This window comes from Prionailurus viverrinus, chromosome A1 (assembly GCF_022837055.1).
Source record: "Prionailurus viverrinus isolate Anna chromosome A1, UM_Priviv_1.0, whole genome shotgun sequence".
NCBI classification, from domain to species: Eukaryota; Metazoa; Chordata; class Mammalia; order Carnivora; family Felidae; genus Prionailurus; species Prionailurus viverrinus.
Window position 1 is genome coordinate 95,183,355 of NC_062561.1, and position 18,082 is coordinate 95,201,436.

At 39.2% G+C, this 18,082-nt stretch overlaps 1 protein-coding gene across 6 annotated transcripts in view; it reads left to right on the plus strand.

Moving 5' to 3' along the window:
• COMMD10 (COMM domain containing 10) overlaps positions 1 to 18,082 on the plus strand; it is a 220,029-nt gene that overhangs the window by 1,481 nt on the left and 200,466 nt on the right. Inside the window, exons 2-5 of one of the 6 annotated variants that reach the window (XM_047874902.1) lie at positions 340 to 380; positions 1,704 to 1,794; positions 11,672 to 11,782; positions 13,900 to 14,055. In XM_047874902.1, coding sequence (XP_047730858.1) covers positions 340 to 380; positions 1,704 to 1,794; positions 11,672 to 11,782; positions 13,900 to 14,055 — 399 coding nt within the window. The other 5 variants (XM_047874896.1, XM_047874919.1, XM_047874887.1 and 2 more) reach the window with 5 other exon arrangements.

Consider the following 18,082-nt stretch of genomic DNA (forward strand, 5'->3'; position numbering starts at 1 on the left):
AGACTATTAGTACTGAAGTTTTGGGGACATCAAAAGTTATACGTGGAATTTTGACTTTTGGCGGAGAGGCACCCTTAATCTCCAGGTGTTCAACGGTCAAATGTGCATATATAACAAGTAAATAGATAAATATAAATAAGTTAATATGCGAACAGGGTTAAGGCAGAACACTGCCGGTTGGGAGGGTGGCTGCGACCCTCCCTTGGCCTGGAAGATCGCAGAAGAAGACACGGACCTCGAACCTGAGGGGCTTGGGCCTTCCGGCGTTCCGTAGACCCGCCACCATTGGCTGAGCTGGAGACAGCTGACAGGCGGCGGCTGGGCGTGAGAGCTTCAAACATGGCGGCCACCACGGCGCTGATCCTGCCGGAGAGCCCCAGGTAGTCGCCAGAGGTGGCATGGATGGGACCGACGCAGAGACTCCCTTGTTAGCTGTCGCCTTTGGCTCCGAAGCGGGGCGGGCCCTGGGCTGGAGATACCGCGGTGCGGCCCTGCAGGAGTGCGGGGGACTGTGGGTGTCTCGCCTTCTCGGTGGTTCACTTACGTGGGGTTACAATGCGCCTGGCAGCTGGGGTCAGTAGGACAGTGTGTGATGTGTGTCACTGTTCCCAGAGTGTGGGATCAGAAGTACCCAAGTCTGCCTGGAGTAGTGCTGAAGCACGTGGAGAGCTAAACAGTTTGTGTTTTCAACTCTCCTTCAGGCCTGATTACGAGAAAGGTTCCCATTAGTGCTGGAAGGTCTTTAATCCCTAACATGTGCCATTACCCCTTTTCAATCAAGATGGACTAGGCCTCGTTTTGGGCTAGTAAGGTGCCTAAGCAGAATTTGGTAACGTTGCTTTTGATTTCATTTTAAAATTTATTTTTAGCTCATTTCTACTTATGGTAGGGAAGCTTGGCTGTCCAGGGTGGTGATACAAAGTTCTGTCTTAAAATACAATTATTGAAGTAGAAATGACTCCCATTTCATGAAAAACAAGTAATAGTGCAGGTAGTGATGCCGAAAAAGTTGGACAGTAACAATTTCCTTGCGCCTGAATTGGGCAGGAATCTTGACGAAGAGAGTTGTCATTTTAAAGTTTTTTCCCTTCTTCCTGGATTCCTTGAGTTCTGACAGCCAGTTGTTCTCATATCAGTGTCCTGCTTAAGAGCCGACACGTCACTAAGCCATATCCAGTATGATGCAGAATTGTTCTTATCACATAATTTAAAGTTGATGATTACAGGAGAAGTAGGGTTTAAAAAAACTGTGTGCTGTTACCCTAAATGATTTCATATGTCATATATATGTTGTTTTATCGCCTTATCTGCCATGCAGTATTCTTTGCTTTGTATTTTGGTGTAACTGCCACTTTCCTCCTCTTTCCATAGTTCCATTGTGGGTGAAGTGGACATTAAATATTTACTGCTGAGTGATTAATGGCATTCCCCACAGAGTGCAAGCTTCCCCTAGTTGTCTGCTTTGCCCCAAAGAAAGAGAAACTTTGCCAAATGGACTTTTTCAACACAAATACTTTTTGGGAGGCATCTCTTTGGAAATGTCCTGCCTCTTTTGCTGGCCATCATCTGTTTTTCTTTATAGCAATCAGAGTTGTTGAAATGGAAACTTAAAGACAACTGCAGTTGTAGACAAGCATGCTTATAGCAAGTACAGTTCCACCTGGAAAACTCATTTTAAAATTCTGTTTTACACATTTATTTAGCATGAAAAAAGCAGTGTCGCTGATAAATGCAATAGACATAGGAAGATTTCCACGATTGCTCACCCGAATTCTTCAAAAACTTCATCTGAAGGTTTGTATTTTTGCATTTCTATAGTTTATAATACTTTCTTGTGATTGCACTGAAACTCTTTTGTTTGTATTTGAAAAACTTTTTGTGAAGTATAGTGTTCTCCAGTGTGTCCTAGGGAACACAGGCTCTGTACAAAATTTTGTAATGTCCCAAAAGTTTGGGAAACTCCGCCTTCATTAAAGTTAATCTTTTTTTATTATGTAAGTTTTCAGAGTGTATATATATATTTTTTTCAGAGTATATTTTATGATAGTGTTTACAGTAAATATTTAAGGGTGAATATGATGTGCAAAACTTTTCAAACAAGTTTGACCTTGCAACTGATGTCTCATGGTATATATTTTGGGACTCAGGTTCCGTGTAACATGCTTTGAGAATATTCTGATTTCGTTCTTCCTCTTAAAAATAATGCTTTTGGGGCTCCTGGGTGGCTAAATTGGTTATGCATCCAACTTCAGAGCTCAGGTCATGATCTCACGGTTCATGAGTTCGAGCCCCGTCAGGCTCTGTGCTGACAGCCCAGAGCCTGGAGCCTGCTTCAGATTGTGTGTCTCCCTCTCTCTCTGCTCCAGCCCCTCTCATGCTCTGTCTCTCTGTCTGTCAAAAAATAAATAAACATTAAAATTTTTTTAAAAATGCTGTAGTTTTCTTATCACCCCAGTATTTAATCTTTCCTTTAATCTTTCCCTTTCACTTTTATTTCAAGGGTGTGGTTATTTTGGACAGATTAATGTTTGGTGATTCACTGCTTGGTCACCAACCTAAGTTAACTTCTTTTTCAGGTTATAAAAATTTAATTCCATCCAACACATGTTTATGGAGCATCTAGTAACTGCTCTTCCTGATGGTACATTGCATCACCATTAAATGAGAATTAAATGGACTTTTTTTTTTTTAAATTAGTTTTTATTTTATTTTTATTTTTATTTTTAAAAAATTTTTTAAATGTTTATTTTTGACAGAGAGAGAGAAAGACAGAGCATGAGTGGGGGAGGGGCAGAGAGAGACACACACACACAGAATCCGAAGCAGGCTCCAGGCTCTGAGCTGTCAGCACAGAGCGTGACATGGGGCTCAAACTCACAGACCATGAGATCATGACCTGAGCCGAAGTCGGACGCTCAACCCCGAATTAGTTTTTATTTTAAATTCCAGTTAGTTAACATACAGTGTGATACTAATTTTTAGGTGTAGAATATAGTGATACAGCACTTCCATACTTCACCTGGAGAACCTGGACCCTCTTCTCTTATTTTTCCTCAGAAGCCAGCTCACTTCCGAGTCCCTTCTCCCTCTTAAGTGTCTCTCAAATCCAAGTTCTCTTCGTAGTCTTAGTTCAGATCCTTAATGTCCCTGCCTTAGACTGCAGTAACTGCCTCCATACTGTTACCTCTACCTGAAGTCTACTCCCTCCTATCACTTCTTCATAATGCTAGTCCATTTATCTCTACAAATATTTTTTTCCTAAAAAAAAAAAAAAAAAAAAAAAAAAAAAAGAATTCAGTGTATCTTTACAGTGTTTGAAGTCGTCATTGACTTCCCATTGCCTCATGGAAAAAAGTTCAAAATCTTTAGAATTGTATTGTAATCACGTTATAACAACATTATAATATGGCCACAGGGTTTATTTTCCCATTTTGCAAGTGCTCCAGTCACACCGGGCTGTGCACTTTTACCAGAATATGCCATGAACTTTTCCAACTCTGTTTCCATGCATATACTCTTTCCCTTACCTGCAATGTCTTTTTTTCCCCTTTTTTATTGAGTAGACCGGATGTCTCAAGGATCTTGCTGTCTCACTCTCAGCACTTTGTTTTCTGTGCTTCTAAAACACTTGGTTCATTGTCATCTCATTTTAGTCCTGCAGTGTAAGCATTTGTTTTATGATGCCAGGGTCTTTTGCTGACCTTGAAGATCTTGAGCATCATGTCTTACTCATCTTTATATTTTCCATGCCTAATACACTTATATGGTCTGCACTCAGTAGCTGTTCTTGCAGTTAATTCTTATCCTTGCATGGGAAACACAAAACAAATGCAGGTCCTCTAAATTCCGGGCTATAACGAATTTGGGTGTAGATGGAGAGACAGGGGGAGCCACCAGAGTAATATAATAGCAGCCACATTCTGAAGTATTTGTGATTCAGTTATGTTCCTCCCTCTGGTAGTGTTCTAATGACTTTGTGGTGTTAATTCATCTGATCCTTACAGCAACTTTAGGAAGTAGGTACTATTGTCATCCTTATTTCATCCAAGAAGAAACTGAGATAGACACCAGTTAAATAATTTGTGCACGGACACACACCTAGCTAGTAAGCTCCCTGGTTCCAGAATCCATCCCTTCAGTCCATCCCTGTTTATTACAATCAACCTCAGGAAAGAGTACAAAACAGTATATAAGTTAGTACAAAAGTGAATGATGTAAGCAATCAGTCCAGAAGTTCTGCTGTGATTTCCCGAGCTGGTAGCTGTCTTCTCAAACTTACAAAACAGTGTGGGACAAAAAACTCTCAAACGAATCTTTTGTTCTTTATGATGAGGGAGGATAGGAAATTTGTAGGAAAACGGTGATATGTAGTTTGTCTTTGATCCTCTCAGTCATTTCTGGGGTTGTGAATAAGTTAGTGTCTATCTTAGAGTAAGTGGGTGGCCAGAGCATTCTATAGAGATGCTTGGATGCTATGCCATCAGTGGCAGGGGAGTGAACATGAGGAGGTCTGGTCATTGACAGCTGAAGCAGTTGAGAACAGAAACATATGCAGGTGATAACTTTGCCAGCTAAGATAGAAAGCAAAGGTGCATTTTTTTTGTTTTTTTTCCTGGACAGTTTCAGGCAGTGTTCTTCTAGAGGGGTTCCTATTGTGATAAGAGTTTGTAGCAAGTAAAGTTTGCAGTGACATTCAGGATCTGCCAGATTTCTTTTTGTGTTCTTGGTCTGTTAAGTTGGCCTTTGCCTTGAGACAAGCAGAGCTCTTAGAGCAGTGAAACCTGATGCAGGTGCATAGGTGAAGAATTTTAGGGATTGGGTTGCTCTTCTAAATGTCATCAGCTTAACACTTTCATTTTTTTATGGGCTTTGTCCAGACTGGTTCCTTGGAATCCCTAGTTGGAATAAACATAGGGAGAAGCCTTAAGCATGGAATATGGGTGTGCTTAAGCATGGGTCTGGGAGTCGTCTTTGAACTGGTCATCTTTCTGGCTCATCCTAGCATATAGAAATACATGGGAAGTTTTGGGGGGTTATTACTAATGCCTGAGAACTAAATGTCTTGTATTGTGCAGAATGGTCCCACAAGGTTTGTCCCATCCAGCATGCTAATGGAGTCTGCATTGGGAAACACTGACAGAAGTCAGATTAGGGACTTAGAAAGAACAATTTATGGCCTCTGAGTTTAAAAGAAAAAAAATAGCTGTCACAACTCATGCAATTAAAAAAGCTCACATACTTTGCTCCACTGGAGAGACTTGTAGGCCATCACACAAAGCCTGTTGGTCCAGCTATGCTGTATGTCTAATTCTGAGAGATCAGTTCTTTGGATACCTGGCTGTGGCAAACTAGAAACAGCAAAGTGGGGGGTGAAGATGCTGCTGTGATGGGCGTGGAGGCAGTTTGAAGAATTGACTTATAAAAATCAGACACAAGAAATGTAAATGCTCAGAAATCTGAGGGTTGGTTATTTATTTATTTATTTATTTATTTATTTTTCCTGAAGTGAAAAATCATTAGTGTATCTTAGGAGTTCCTTGCAATACTGTTCATAGAATTCTGATGCTCATCATTGTGACGGACTCATCATAAGAAATTAGTTTAAACCAATATACTTTGTTTACAAAAGTCTAGAATGGGTGTGATACTACATTTTATTTATTTAATTTTTTAATTTTTTTTTTCAACGTTTATTTATTTTTGGGACAGAGAGAGACAGAGCATGAACAGGGGAGGGGCAGAGAGAGAGGGAGACACAGAATCGGAAACAGGCTCCAGGCTCTGAGCCATCAGCCCAGAGCCTGACGCGGGGCTCGAACTCACGGACCGCGAGATCGTGACCTGGCTGAAGTCGGACGCTTAACCGACTGCGCCACCCAGGCGCCCCAAGGGTGTGATACATTTTAGAAAGATTGCTTTCATAAGTTGGAAAAAGAATTCTTGTATTTGATAGATTCACTTGTGGAACCTCTGTATTTCCTCATTATGACAGATAGAGAAGTCTCAGCATGTTAACATAAAGGACAATCACAAATGTGAATCTCAGCCTATAGAAATGCCTAAGAATTTTTCTTGGCTATTATAATGTATGGAGGGTGCCACTAGCATTTAATGCTTGGGACTTTAAGGGTCCTGTGTGCAGGAGAGGCCTGCGCAAAGGAGAATTGGCCCCACTGATCTAGATAAAAAAGAAAAGGGCAGTTCATCTCTGAAAATACATTTATTTTGTAGTTAATATAAGATGGTATAAGTTAGTATAGGATGTGTAAGGTCTTCTTACACATGGGTTTATTGGGTAAGAATGATATATATACACTTTGAATTATAATATTTGGAAAATAGTAGTACTGTGTGTTCTTCCATTGAGGTTTTGTGCATAAGACAGTGAATGTGAGTCAGAGCTTGGGCTCTGGACAGCAGGCCTCTCTGTTTCTAAATCCATATTCTGAGGTTGTTTTTGTTTTTGAGAGCGAGCGAGCACATGAGCAGAGGATAGGGGCAGAGAGGGAGAGAGAGAATCTTAGGCAGGCTCCATGCTCAGCACAGAGCCTGACCAGGGACTCTGTGTCATGACCGTGAGATCATTGACCTGACCCAAAATCGAGAGTCGGACACTTAACCGTCTGGGTCACCCAGATGTACACCCCATGAGTATTTAAAGCCTAATTGCTTTCATAATTATTTACCTAATATACTATCTTCATAGAGTAGAAGACATATTTAATTTTCTAAGGAATGTGACCTGATTGCAACTACTGAGGTTAGTTTACTCATCATGCATGTTAAGAAAATGAATTCTTCGGGGCGCCTGGGTGGCGCAGTCGGTTAAGCGTCCGACTTCAGCCAGGTCACGATCTCACGGTCCGTGAGTTCGAGCCCCGCGTCGGGCTCTGGGCTGATGGCTCAGAGCCTGGAGCCTGTTTCCGATTCTGTGTCTCCCTCTCTCTCTGCCCCTCCCCCGTTCATGCTCTGTCTCTCTCTGTCCCAAAAATAAATAAACGTTGAAAAAAAAAAATTTAAAAAAAAATAAAAATAAAAAAAAATAAAAAAAAAAAAAAAGAAAATGAATTCTTCAAAAAAGATAAAAAAGAAAAAGACAATTCGGAAAAATGGATTTTTTAATTTGCTTTTTTTGTGGCTTTCTAGTTCAGAATCTTAGAGCACTTAAATTAAGCATCTTGATAACAAATTTTAGATTTCACAAATAGTTTATGAGTATGTTTTTGTGTTAAGAAATTTACATAGTGTGGACAATCTGAAATGCCCCCTTGGTTAACTCTGGCTCTCCTTTCATCTTCATTCTCTCCTTTGTTAGTTATTTATTGTTGAATTACAAATTACCCCCAAACTTAGCACCTTAAAACAAGAGTAAACATTTGTTATACTCGCAGTTCGTGTAGGTCAAGAATGTAGGAGAGGCTTGACTGCTTGTTTCTGGCTTAGCTGCGTGGTTCTGGCTTGGGGTTCTCATGAAGTTGCTGCCAGATGTTGTTGGGGCTGCTGTTAATCTGAAGGTTTGGCCCAGGTTGGAGGATTTCCTTCCAATATGATTACCTGGTGGGAGGCCTCAGTTCCTTGCTGCACAGGCCTTTCCTCCCAACATGGAGGTTGGCTTCTTCCAGAACCAGTGACCCAAGAGAGGGAGGTGCTGTCCTTTTTGTGACCTCGCGTTTGATGTCACAGAGCTTCACTTTTACTATATTATCCTTGTTAGAAGTAAGTCATTCCGTCTGGATCACATTCAAGGGAAAGAAATGAGGCTCCATCCTTTGAAGGGAGGAGTGCTAAAGAATTTTGAGATATAATAAAACCACCACACCTCCCCAGAGGTAGCCTTGTTACCAATTTGGTTTTTATTCTAGATTCTTCATGTGTTAATAAATACAGACGTGCATACACATGTACATACACATAGAAATGTGCAGTTTGTGTGTGTTTACGCAAGTGGCATCGTACTGTATATATTGCCCTGTTGTTTACCTTTTCTCGCTTGCCACTTTTCTAAGAGACCTTTCCACATCACTTCATATAGCACTGCCTTATATTCTTCATGTGTTGTTTTTCCTTTCTGCTTGTGTATGTGTATTTATGGCATATGTTCTTTAAATATATAGAAAAAATTAATACCCACTTTCCATTCTATTTATTAAAAAAACTTTTTTTAATGTTTATTTTTGAGAGACAGAGACAGAGTGTAAACAGGGGAGGGGCAGAGAGAGAGGGAGACACAGAATCCGAAGCAGGCGCCAGGCTCTGAGCTGTCAGCACCGGGCCCGACATGGGGTTTGAACTCATGAGCTGTGAGATCCTGACTTGGGCCGAGGTCAAACGCTTAACTGACTGAGCCACCCAGGCACCCTGTCACTTTCCATCTTAAAATTTAAGTTTCGGGGCGCCTGGGTGGCTCAGTTGGTTAAGCAGCCGACTTCGGCTCAGGTCATGATCTCAGTCTGTGAGTTCAAGCCCCGCGTCGGGCTCTGTGCTGACAGCCAGCTCAGAGCCTGGAGCCTGTTTCAGATTCTGTGTCTCCTTCTCTCTGACCCTCCCCCGTTCATGCTCTGTCTCTCTCTGTCTCAAAAATAAATAAACGTTAAAAAAAAAAAATAAAATTTAAGTTTCTTGGACATTTGTTCTCTAATTTTATAAACCTAGGCCTTAATTTTTTCCCATTGAGAGGATAAAAAAGAATGTATCTTGTTTACCTTCTCTTTTACTCCTAGATATGTGTGGGTTGCTTTTGGTAGACAGAAATAAGTTAAATTGCTGCTTTTTGGAAGCAAATAGAGGTACTTCATGCTTAATATTTATTTGACCCAAGGTTGCTTTTGGAGCAGGGTATTGAATATGTGTTTGGAACTTTTTTTAAAGCTGTATTCTCTATTTGCTCCCATATTTTACACTCCATCTTATTTTAAGGTTGCATTCCTGATGTACCCATGGATGGGGGAAAGTAAATATTCCCTTAGCCCCCTTCACTCCAAACCACCTTATTTTTTTAAATATTTATTTGTTTTAAACATTTCTTTAAATTTTTTTTTTTTTTTTTTTAGAGAGAGAGAGCTAGTGTGTGAGTAGGGGAGAGGGGCAGAGAGAGAGAGAGAGAGAGAGAGAATCCTAAGCAGGCTTCCATACTCAGCATGGAGCCTGACACAGTGCTTGGTCCCTGACCCTGGGATCACGACCTAAGCTGAAATCAAGAGTTGGATGCTCAACTGACTGAGCCAACCAGGCATTCCTTATTTTTTTTTAAGTTTACTTACTTGTTTTGAGAGAGGGAGAGAGAATGAGTCAGGAGCAGAGAGAGAGTCAGAGAGAGAATCCCAAGCAGACTCTGTGCTGTCAGTATGGAGCCTGACACGGGGGCTTGATCTTACAAACTGTAAGATCACGGCCTGAGCCAAAATCCAGAGTTGGATGCTCAACCAATTGAACTACCCAGGTGCCCCCCCAAACCACTTTATTTAAAAAAAAATTTTTTTTTTTGCATCTTTATTTATTTTTAAGAGAGAGAGAGAGAGAGAGAGAGTGAGAGAGCGCAAGAACGGGGGAGGGGTAGAGAGAGAGGAAGATACAGAATCTGAAGCAGGCTCTAAGCTCTGAGCTGTCAGCACAGAGCCCGACGAGGGGCTCGAACTCACAGATTGTGAGATCATGACATGAGCAGAAGTCAGATGCCCAACCAACTGAGCCATCCAGGTGCCCCTCCCCAAACCACTTTATTAATATAATGCCCTTGGAAATCTTGAGAATGTCTCTCTCTCTCTCTCTCTCTTTTTGTTTGCTGTATTTTTTAAACAAATTTCCCTTCCTTGTACATATTGGGGACACTGAAAGTTTATTTTTGTACCTCCTCAATCACTATTATTATTTTGTGAAAACAGCTTATTTAGCATGTGTTCCAAGGCATCAGATTGACTGACTTGGTTAAATTATAAGTATCCATTGAATTTATTTGTTATTTATTATTTATTTATTTTTTTAATGTTTTATTTTATTTTTGAGACAGAGAGACAGCATGAGTGGGGGAGGAGCAGAGAGAGAGGGAGACACAGAATCCGAAGTAGGCTCCAGGCTCTGAGCTGTCAGCACAGGGCCCATCGTGGGGCTCGAACCCACATACTGTAAGATCATGACCTGAGTCGAAGCTGGACGCTTAACTGACTGAGCCACCCAAGCGCCCCAATATCCATTGAATTTAATACAACACGTGGTTCTGATTATATACATGTAATACCATTACCTTCCTCACATTGATGAAATCTGGTACTCTAGGTCATTATTTCAAGAAGACATATGGTAGTCACAGAAATTCTGAAACTTTTAAGTCAAAATGTTGCTCTTGAGGTAAGTAATTGGCATTTTGGCCAAATTTGGCTCATGATTTTCTCAGTCATAAAACAGGTAGTAGAGCCTGGAAGTTCTGGTGAGTAGCCTCCAAAAGTACACTAGCTTAAAGCTCTAATGCAGCTTTGGTTGAACAGCCAGGTAGGTGTACATCATCGTACGCTGTCAAGGGAGGGCTTGTGAACTTCTGAATTTTCTCCCTATTGCTGTTCGGGAGAGGCAGCCATAGGGAGAGTTGTTTTTAGTATATGTGGATAATATAGGTTATTTATTTTATTTTATATCTTACTTTATATTATTTTCTTTTAATTCATTTATTTTTAAAGGAGTTCTTTTTATTTTAAAGTTGTTCAAGTGGTACACATTTTTCCTACATAATAAACTAATGTCTTTAGATCAAGGAGATTATTTTGGATACAAAAGAAAGAAGACTTCTCAGAGTCTGTCTTCTTTCACGTATTGGTCATAAAATTAATGTGTATAATGTGTGAGTTTTGGAAAATATGTATGAAAATGATAAAAAAGACCTAATTTCTTGCTTTATGTATGCTCTTATAATAACTCACATTTTTGCAGAACTCATCAAAATGAAAATTACATGAATGAGTATTTGTATTTGTGTGTCTAACTAGAGTACCGTATACTTGAGGACATGAACTGCCTTTCTCTGTAGCACATAATAGATACTCAGTAAATATATTTGAATGAGGAAGGTGGACATTACTGTTAATTATTATTAACATTTTGGGGTTTTATCTTCTAGTATTGTTTTTTTCTAAACATCCATTTCTTTTGGTAAATACTGGTAGTTTCCACCTCCTATAAATCATAGAATTTAAAGTAATGTTTTTTTTTAAATTTACTTATTTATTTATTTAATTTATTTATTTATTCATTTGGCATGATCCAGATAATGAATTGTACTATGATTTTGAGTTGTTGAAATTTACAAACACATCAGATTCTTTCGCTTTTTCTTTTTCTTTTTTTTTTTTTTTTCAACGTTTATTTATTTTTGGGACAGAGAGAGACAGAGCATGAACGGGGGAGGGGCAGAGAGAGAGGGAGACACAGAATCAGAAACAGGCTCCAGGCTCTGAGCCATCAGCCCAGAGCCCGACGCGGGGCTCGAACTCACGGACCGCGAGATCGTGACCTGGCTGAAGTCGGACGCTTAACCGACTGCGCCACCCAGGCGCCCCACTTTCGCTTTTTCTTAACATTTCTCATCCATGTGTGAATAAAGGAATCTTCAGATACTCTTCTGTGGAGTATCTAAGTTTTGAATACCTGCATGTGTGCTAATAGCTTGCTTTTTGTGTTGTAGGCTGAGAACAGTTTCAGTGAAGAAGAAGAAGAAAAGCTTCAGGCTGCATTTTCTCTAGAGAAACAAGATCTTCACCTAGTTCTTGAAACAATATCATTCATTTTAGAACAGGTATTTTTATTTCCCCAAACCTCCTAAACATGCTTTCTTTACTGCATATCTGTATTGCTATGATAGCTATCAATTTTTTTTATTTACGTACTTTTTAATTAAAAAAAATTTTTTTAAGTTTATATTGAGAGAGAGAGAAAGCACATGCATGATTGCGAGCTAGGGGGAGGGGTAGAGAGAGCCTTTGCAGGCTGTCAGCACAAAGCCCGATGCGGGGCTCAAACCCATGAACCGTGAGATCATGACCTGGGCTTAAATCAAGAGTTGGACACTTAACCCACTGAGCCACCCAGGGGCACCTATCGCTTTTTATTTTTTCAAAAAAAGTATACGGATGGAAGCTGTGAATATATTGTACTTGAGAATTTGAAGGTAGTAAAAATATTTGAATGTATGATTTTTTCCTACGGTATTGCAGTCTACAAAACAATCTAAATGTTAAGTAGCATGAGTAAAGTATTTAACAACGTGAATCAGGGCTTCATTGACTTGAGACAGGTATAAAACATTTTAATTCATTGTTACTGGGTTTATAACTTGGAGAAGTGAGCGCATTTTATTTAAGAAATTTAAGAAATGATTTCGGGGGGATTTATTCGACTAGGATGATAAAACATTTAGAAAAGACATAGTTGTCAAAGGACTTTTTGTCATACAATTTCTTCCTATTAAACTGCCCTTTTGCATCCCTTTTTCAATCGTTAAATGTGGTTCAAGTCCCATCTCCTCTCACTGTAGCTTTGACCCCTTGCACTTGGCAGTTTTGCCCTAATTTGGATTCCTTTTATCCTTGGCTCATCCGAGTGGAGCACATTGTTAGTCTTTGATTATTTCATGTGTGTCAGCCTTCATTAGGTTTTGAATTTGTGAGGGACCTGTCATATTTTTAATTCACCTTCTATAAACCTAGCACATTGCTGGACTTAAAATAGATTTCAATAAATTCCTGTTGGGTGACTTCATAGAATACTTGTGAAATAAAGTTTAAATAGTACTGTAGCTTCATAGGCATTTTAGTGAACAGATATGGTTAGGAAGACAAGTACCCAGGCGTCTACTACACACAGCCTTGTGCAGATTACAGGTCAGAAACAGGACTATGGTTCTGAACCCTGGTGAACCTTCAGTAGAAGGAAGGATAATCAAGGAGGACCCAGCAACATGGACTTCATGAGAAAGTTGTTCCAGAATAATGTTAAGAACTAGAACAGATATTATTAAAAATGTTTTATTTTCACATGTTTACAATATTTTATTATTGTAAATTATTATTGTATGTTTACAATATTTATTACGTATGTTTACAATGTTTTATTATGTATTACCTAGGAAGTCGGGTAGACGAAGGTGGTTTTGAGAAAGCGCTTCCTGGAAAAAGTTTGTTTGTTGGGAAATAAAACCGTTGTACATTTCTTTGAAATAGTTAAGTGGAATGAGGAAATGATAGCTTATTTTATTTGCTTACATTATTTATTTATTTAAGTAATCTCTACACCCAGTGTGGGGCTCACGGTCATGACCGTGAGGTCAAAAGTTGCAGACTCCTCCGACTCACCCAGCCAGGCACCCCAGAAATGATACTTTAAATAGAGTATCACTTACATAGCTAACGTAAAGAAGACATTTTTCCGTTAAGTGGATTTAGGATTACTTAAGACACAGGCAAAAGTGGGAAAGTGTAGCCTAAATAGTTTAAATTAGGCCATTTAACTCTGCGTCTCCCTGTTGTGTATATTATTATTGGTAAATAGATATAAAACACTTACGGGATGCCTGGGTGACTCAGTCGGTTAAGTGTACGACTTCAACCCAGGTCATGATCTCGCGGTTTGTGGGTTCGAGCCCTGCATCGGGCTCTGTGCCAACAGCTCAGAGCCTGGAGCCTGCTTTGGATTCTGTGTTTCCCCTCTCTCTGCCCCTCCCCTGCTCGTGCTCGCTCTCTCAGTCTCTCTCAAAGAATAAACAAACTTTAAAAAAAATACATGAAACATTTCTGATAGAAATAGGAAATTTTTTGTTGATTTAAATCATTTAAAACTAATTTTGTATTTGAGTATAATTCAAGGGATCTGTCTGAGTATCAGGGACAGAGGTAATGTTTGCCCTCTCGTGACTAGGCGGTGTATCACAGCGTGAAGCCCGCGGCTCTGCAGCAGCAGTTAGAGAGCCTTCATCTCAGACAAGACAAAGCGGAAGCTTTTGGCAATGCTTGGTCTTCTATGGGTCAAGAAACAGTTGAAAAATTCAGACAGAGGATTCTTGCTCCCCACAAGGTATAGGATTACACTACCCCACGATATTTTCCAGTAAGAATGGCAAAAATGGTTGTACTGGAAGGGTTTTCAAGGTGATCATGTTTTGTACAGAGGCAGTCTGGCAAAAGAAAGAATATATACACTAGGCCTTTAAGGTTACTTCCATACGTATTGGACACCACGATGTGATTTAATTTTACTTACGGTTTAAAATATGTCTCTGTAACTTCAGAATAGGAATGAGTCAGTCTGTTTTTCCTTTTTTTTTTTTTTTTATCTTGGGCAGAGTGGGCTATTCTTGTTAACGGTGTACCTGTGTATAAGTCTTACGATATGTTTACTGAATCACGTAATTGTGTGTGTCTGTATTAGTGCCTAGCAGAATGTACTCAGTATGTGTGGAATAGCAAATAGCGAAAAAGGGAGCACTTTGGGACAAATACAAAATAACAGCAGTGTTTCAAAACTGCTGGGGGACCTTTGGTCACTGTTAATAGAGGTTAAGTTGATCATACAGATTTTGACCTTTTTTCTAATAGTAGGTTGTATTACATCACTGATTTTCAGATTTACAGCCCGCTGTATTCCTGGGATCAGTCTCATGGGTTGTTGTGTATCATGCTTTTTGTATGTTGCTGTTTGATTTGCTTATGTTTTGTTAAAAAATTTTCCATCTATGTTCATGAGGGCTCTTGGTCTATATAGCTTTCTTGTGATGTCTTTGGTGGTATCAGAGTGCAACTGACATTGGAAAGTGAGCTGGGAAGTGTTCTCACCTCCTCTTCCATTTTCTGTAAGAATTTGTGAAGGATTGGTATTATTTTACACTTTGGCAGCATTATATGAGAGTTCTAGTACCTCGTCAGCACTTGGTATTGTCACTTTTTTTAAAAAATATTTTTTTAAAAATATTTTTATTTTTGAGAGAGACAGAGAGAGAACGAGTGGGGGAGGAGCAGAGAGAGAGGGAGACACAAAATCTGAAGCAGGCTTCAGGCTCTGAGCTGTCAGCACAGAGCCCGACATGGGGCTTGAACTCATGAACCGTGAGATCATGACCTGAGTCAAAGTCAGACGTATAACCGACTGAGCCACCCAGGTGCCTCACATTTTTTTTTTTTTTTAATGTTTATTTTTGGGGGAGAGAGGGAGAGTACAAGCAGGGGAGGGGCTGAGGAGGAGGGGAACAGAGAATTGGAAGCAGGCTCCGTGCTAATAGCAGAAAGCCCGACGTCGGGCTTGAATTCACGAGCTGTGAGCCCATGGGCTGAGCTGAAGTCAGACACTCAACCAACTGAGCCACCCAGGCGCTCCATTGTCACTTGTTTTTATCGAAACTATTCTATTAGGTTTCTAGTGGTATTTTGTATTTTTAATTTGCGTTTTCCTAGTAACAAATTATATGATCTCTTTATGTGCTTACTTGTCTCCATATATCTTCATTGGTAGAATATTTGTTCACATCTTTTGCCTAATTGTATTTCCACATTGTGAAAGATAAGGAAGTTCCATTATAGTAATTTAAAGGACAGTCTCAGGAGTAAATCCCAGCATATGGAAATGCATGGGAATTTTTTTGTTATGGGCTGTTCAAATGTGTGGAGGGTGTTTGTTTTCTTTCAACTTTTGTGAGGTTTTTATATATTATTCTAGGCGTGTGTCCTTTCTCACCTGTGATTTACGGGAAAGCTTTTTATTCTAATGAAGTTTATCAGTTATTTTCTTTTATCGATCCTTTTGGTTTTGTATCTAAGAATTTGTGGGCTAATGCAGTATCACAAAGATTTTATTTTCTTCTGTTTTATAGGTTTATTTTTTCCATTTAGCTCTAAAATCTATTTTGAGTTAATTTGGTATAAGGCACAGATTAAATTTCCTTTTTTCTGCGTATAGATGTTCATTTTAGATGTTCATTTATACACGTCCAGCATAACTTAACTGATAACATCTTTTTGTCCCTGAAGTGCCTCACCCTTTTGTCAAAAATCATTTGACATGTTTGTGTGGATCTTTCTCTGGACTCTCTGTTTAGACCATTGATCTTTCTATCTTTATGCTAATATGATACTACCTTAATTTCTGTAGCTTTGTAGTCAACTTTAAAAGTCAAGTATTGTCAGTCTGCTAACTTTGCGGGTTTTTTTTCCCCCATAATTGTTTTGGATATTCTCATTTCTTTGACTTTTTATATAAATTTAAAAACCAGCTTTGCTAGTTTTTAAAAATCCTGCTGGGATTTTTGATTATGTTTAACTTACAGATCACTTAATAGAGAAATGACTTCTTAGCAGTACTGAGTATACCTCTCTATTTAGGTCCTCTTTGGTTTCTTATGTCACTTTTGTTCATTTTTCAGCCTACACATCCTACATATGTTTTGTTAGATTTATGCCTGAGTATTTTGTGTTTTTGGAGTTGTTGTAATGGTACTGTTTTTGAAATTTTGGTTTTTAGTTGTTTCTGGCTAGTATATAGAGTTGATTTTTGTATATCGACCTTGTATTCTGTGACCTTGGTAAATTCCTTAATTAATTACAGCAGTTTTTTTGTGTGGATTTTTTGTGATTTTCTTTATGGATAGTTACATTGTCCATGAATAGAGACCGTTTTATTTCTTCTTTTCCAGTCTGTTCAGCTTTTATTTTTTTTCTTGCCCTATTGCACTGAGTAGGACTTTTTTTTTTTTTTTAACGTTTATTTATTATTGAGAGACACAGAGAGAGGGGCAGAGAGAGAAGGAAACACAGAATCTGAAGCAGGCTCCAGGCTCTGAGCTGTTAACACAGAGCCTAACGTGGGGCTCGAACTCACAAACTGCGAGATCATGACCTGAGCTGAAGTTGGACACTTAACTGACTGAGCCACCCAGGTGTCCCTGAGTAGGACTTTTAATATGATTTAAATAGGACTCAGAAGTCCAAACATCCTGCCTGCTTCCAATTTTATCTATCTTTTTAAGATGTTTATTTTTAAGCCATTTCTGTGCTCAGCCTAGGGCTCAAACTCACAGCCCCGAGATCCAGAGTTGCATGCTCCACCAACAGACCAGCCAGACGGTCTGCCTTGTTTCTAGTTTTAGAGGGAAAGGGTTCAGTCTTTTACCATAAAGCATGGTGTTAGCTACAGGTGTTTAAAAGTGCCCCTTTATTGTTTTCATTTCTCTCCTGTTTTTTTTTTTTTTTTTGAACTCTGCATTCTCAGTGTCCTCAAGCATTCTCCACATCATTACTTCATTTTGCATCAGTTAAATTTCTACTTTTCCCTATATCCTTTACAGATTTTAGGTTTTCCCACTTTGTGTCCCTGAAATTCTTCTTTCAACCATTTCCATTTTTAAGCAATCTCACTTGCCTTTTAATATTTGCCTGTTTTCTGTTTGTATAATTTTATTTTATAGAGTTCATTTTTTCATGAATTTATGCAAGTATAGTATACTCGCACAGTTAAACATGTTTTTTTCTGCTTCCGTTAGTAATTTTTCAGTGTCTTCCAGATGATAGTATTTTTATTTTTTAGAGAAAGAGCAGGGAAGAGGGATAGAAGGATGGGGGGAGAGAGAGAGAGAAGAGGAGAGGGGGGAGAATCTTAAGCAGGGTACATGCTCAGTGCAGAGCCTGATGTGGGTCTCGATCCCACAACCCTGGAATTGTGACCTGAGCCGAAATCAAGAGTCAGACACTCAACCAACTGAGCCACCCAAGCACCCATTTTTCTTTTTTTAAGGTAATATTTCTTCTCCAAATTATGTTGCATTGTATCAATATCTAAGAAGTGGTTTAGTCGTTTGCCATATAAAACATGCAGGAAAGTTGTAAGGACATGATTAATTGTACATCATTCCCTTGATAATGCAGAAAATTATCTTTTATTAATACAGATTATCTGAGAGGATAGCTAATACATTATTTTTTATTTTTTTATTAAAAAATTTTTTTTTTTAACGTTTATTTATTTTTGAGACAGAGAGAGAGCATGAAGAGGGGAGGGGCAGAGAGAGAGGGAGACACAGAATCTGAAACAGGCTCCAGGCTCTGAGCTGTCAGCA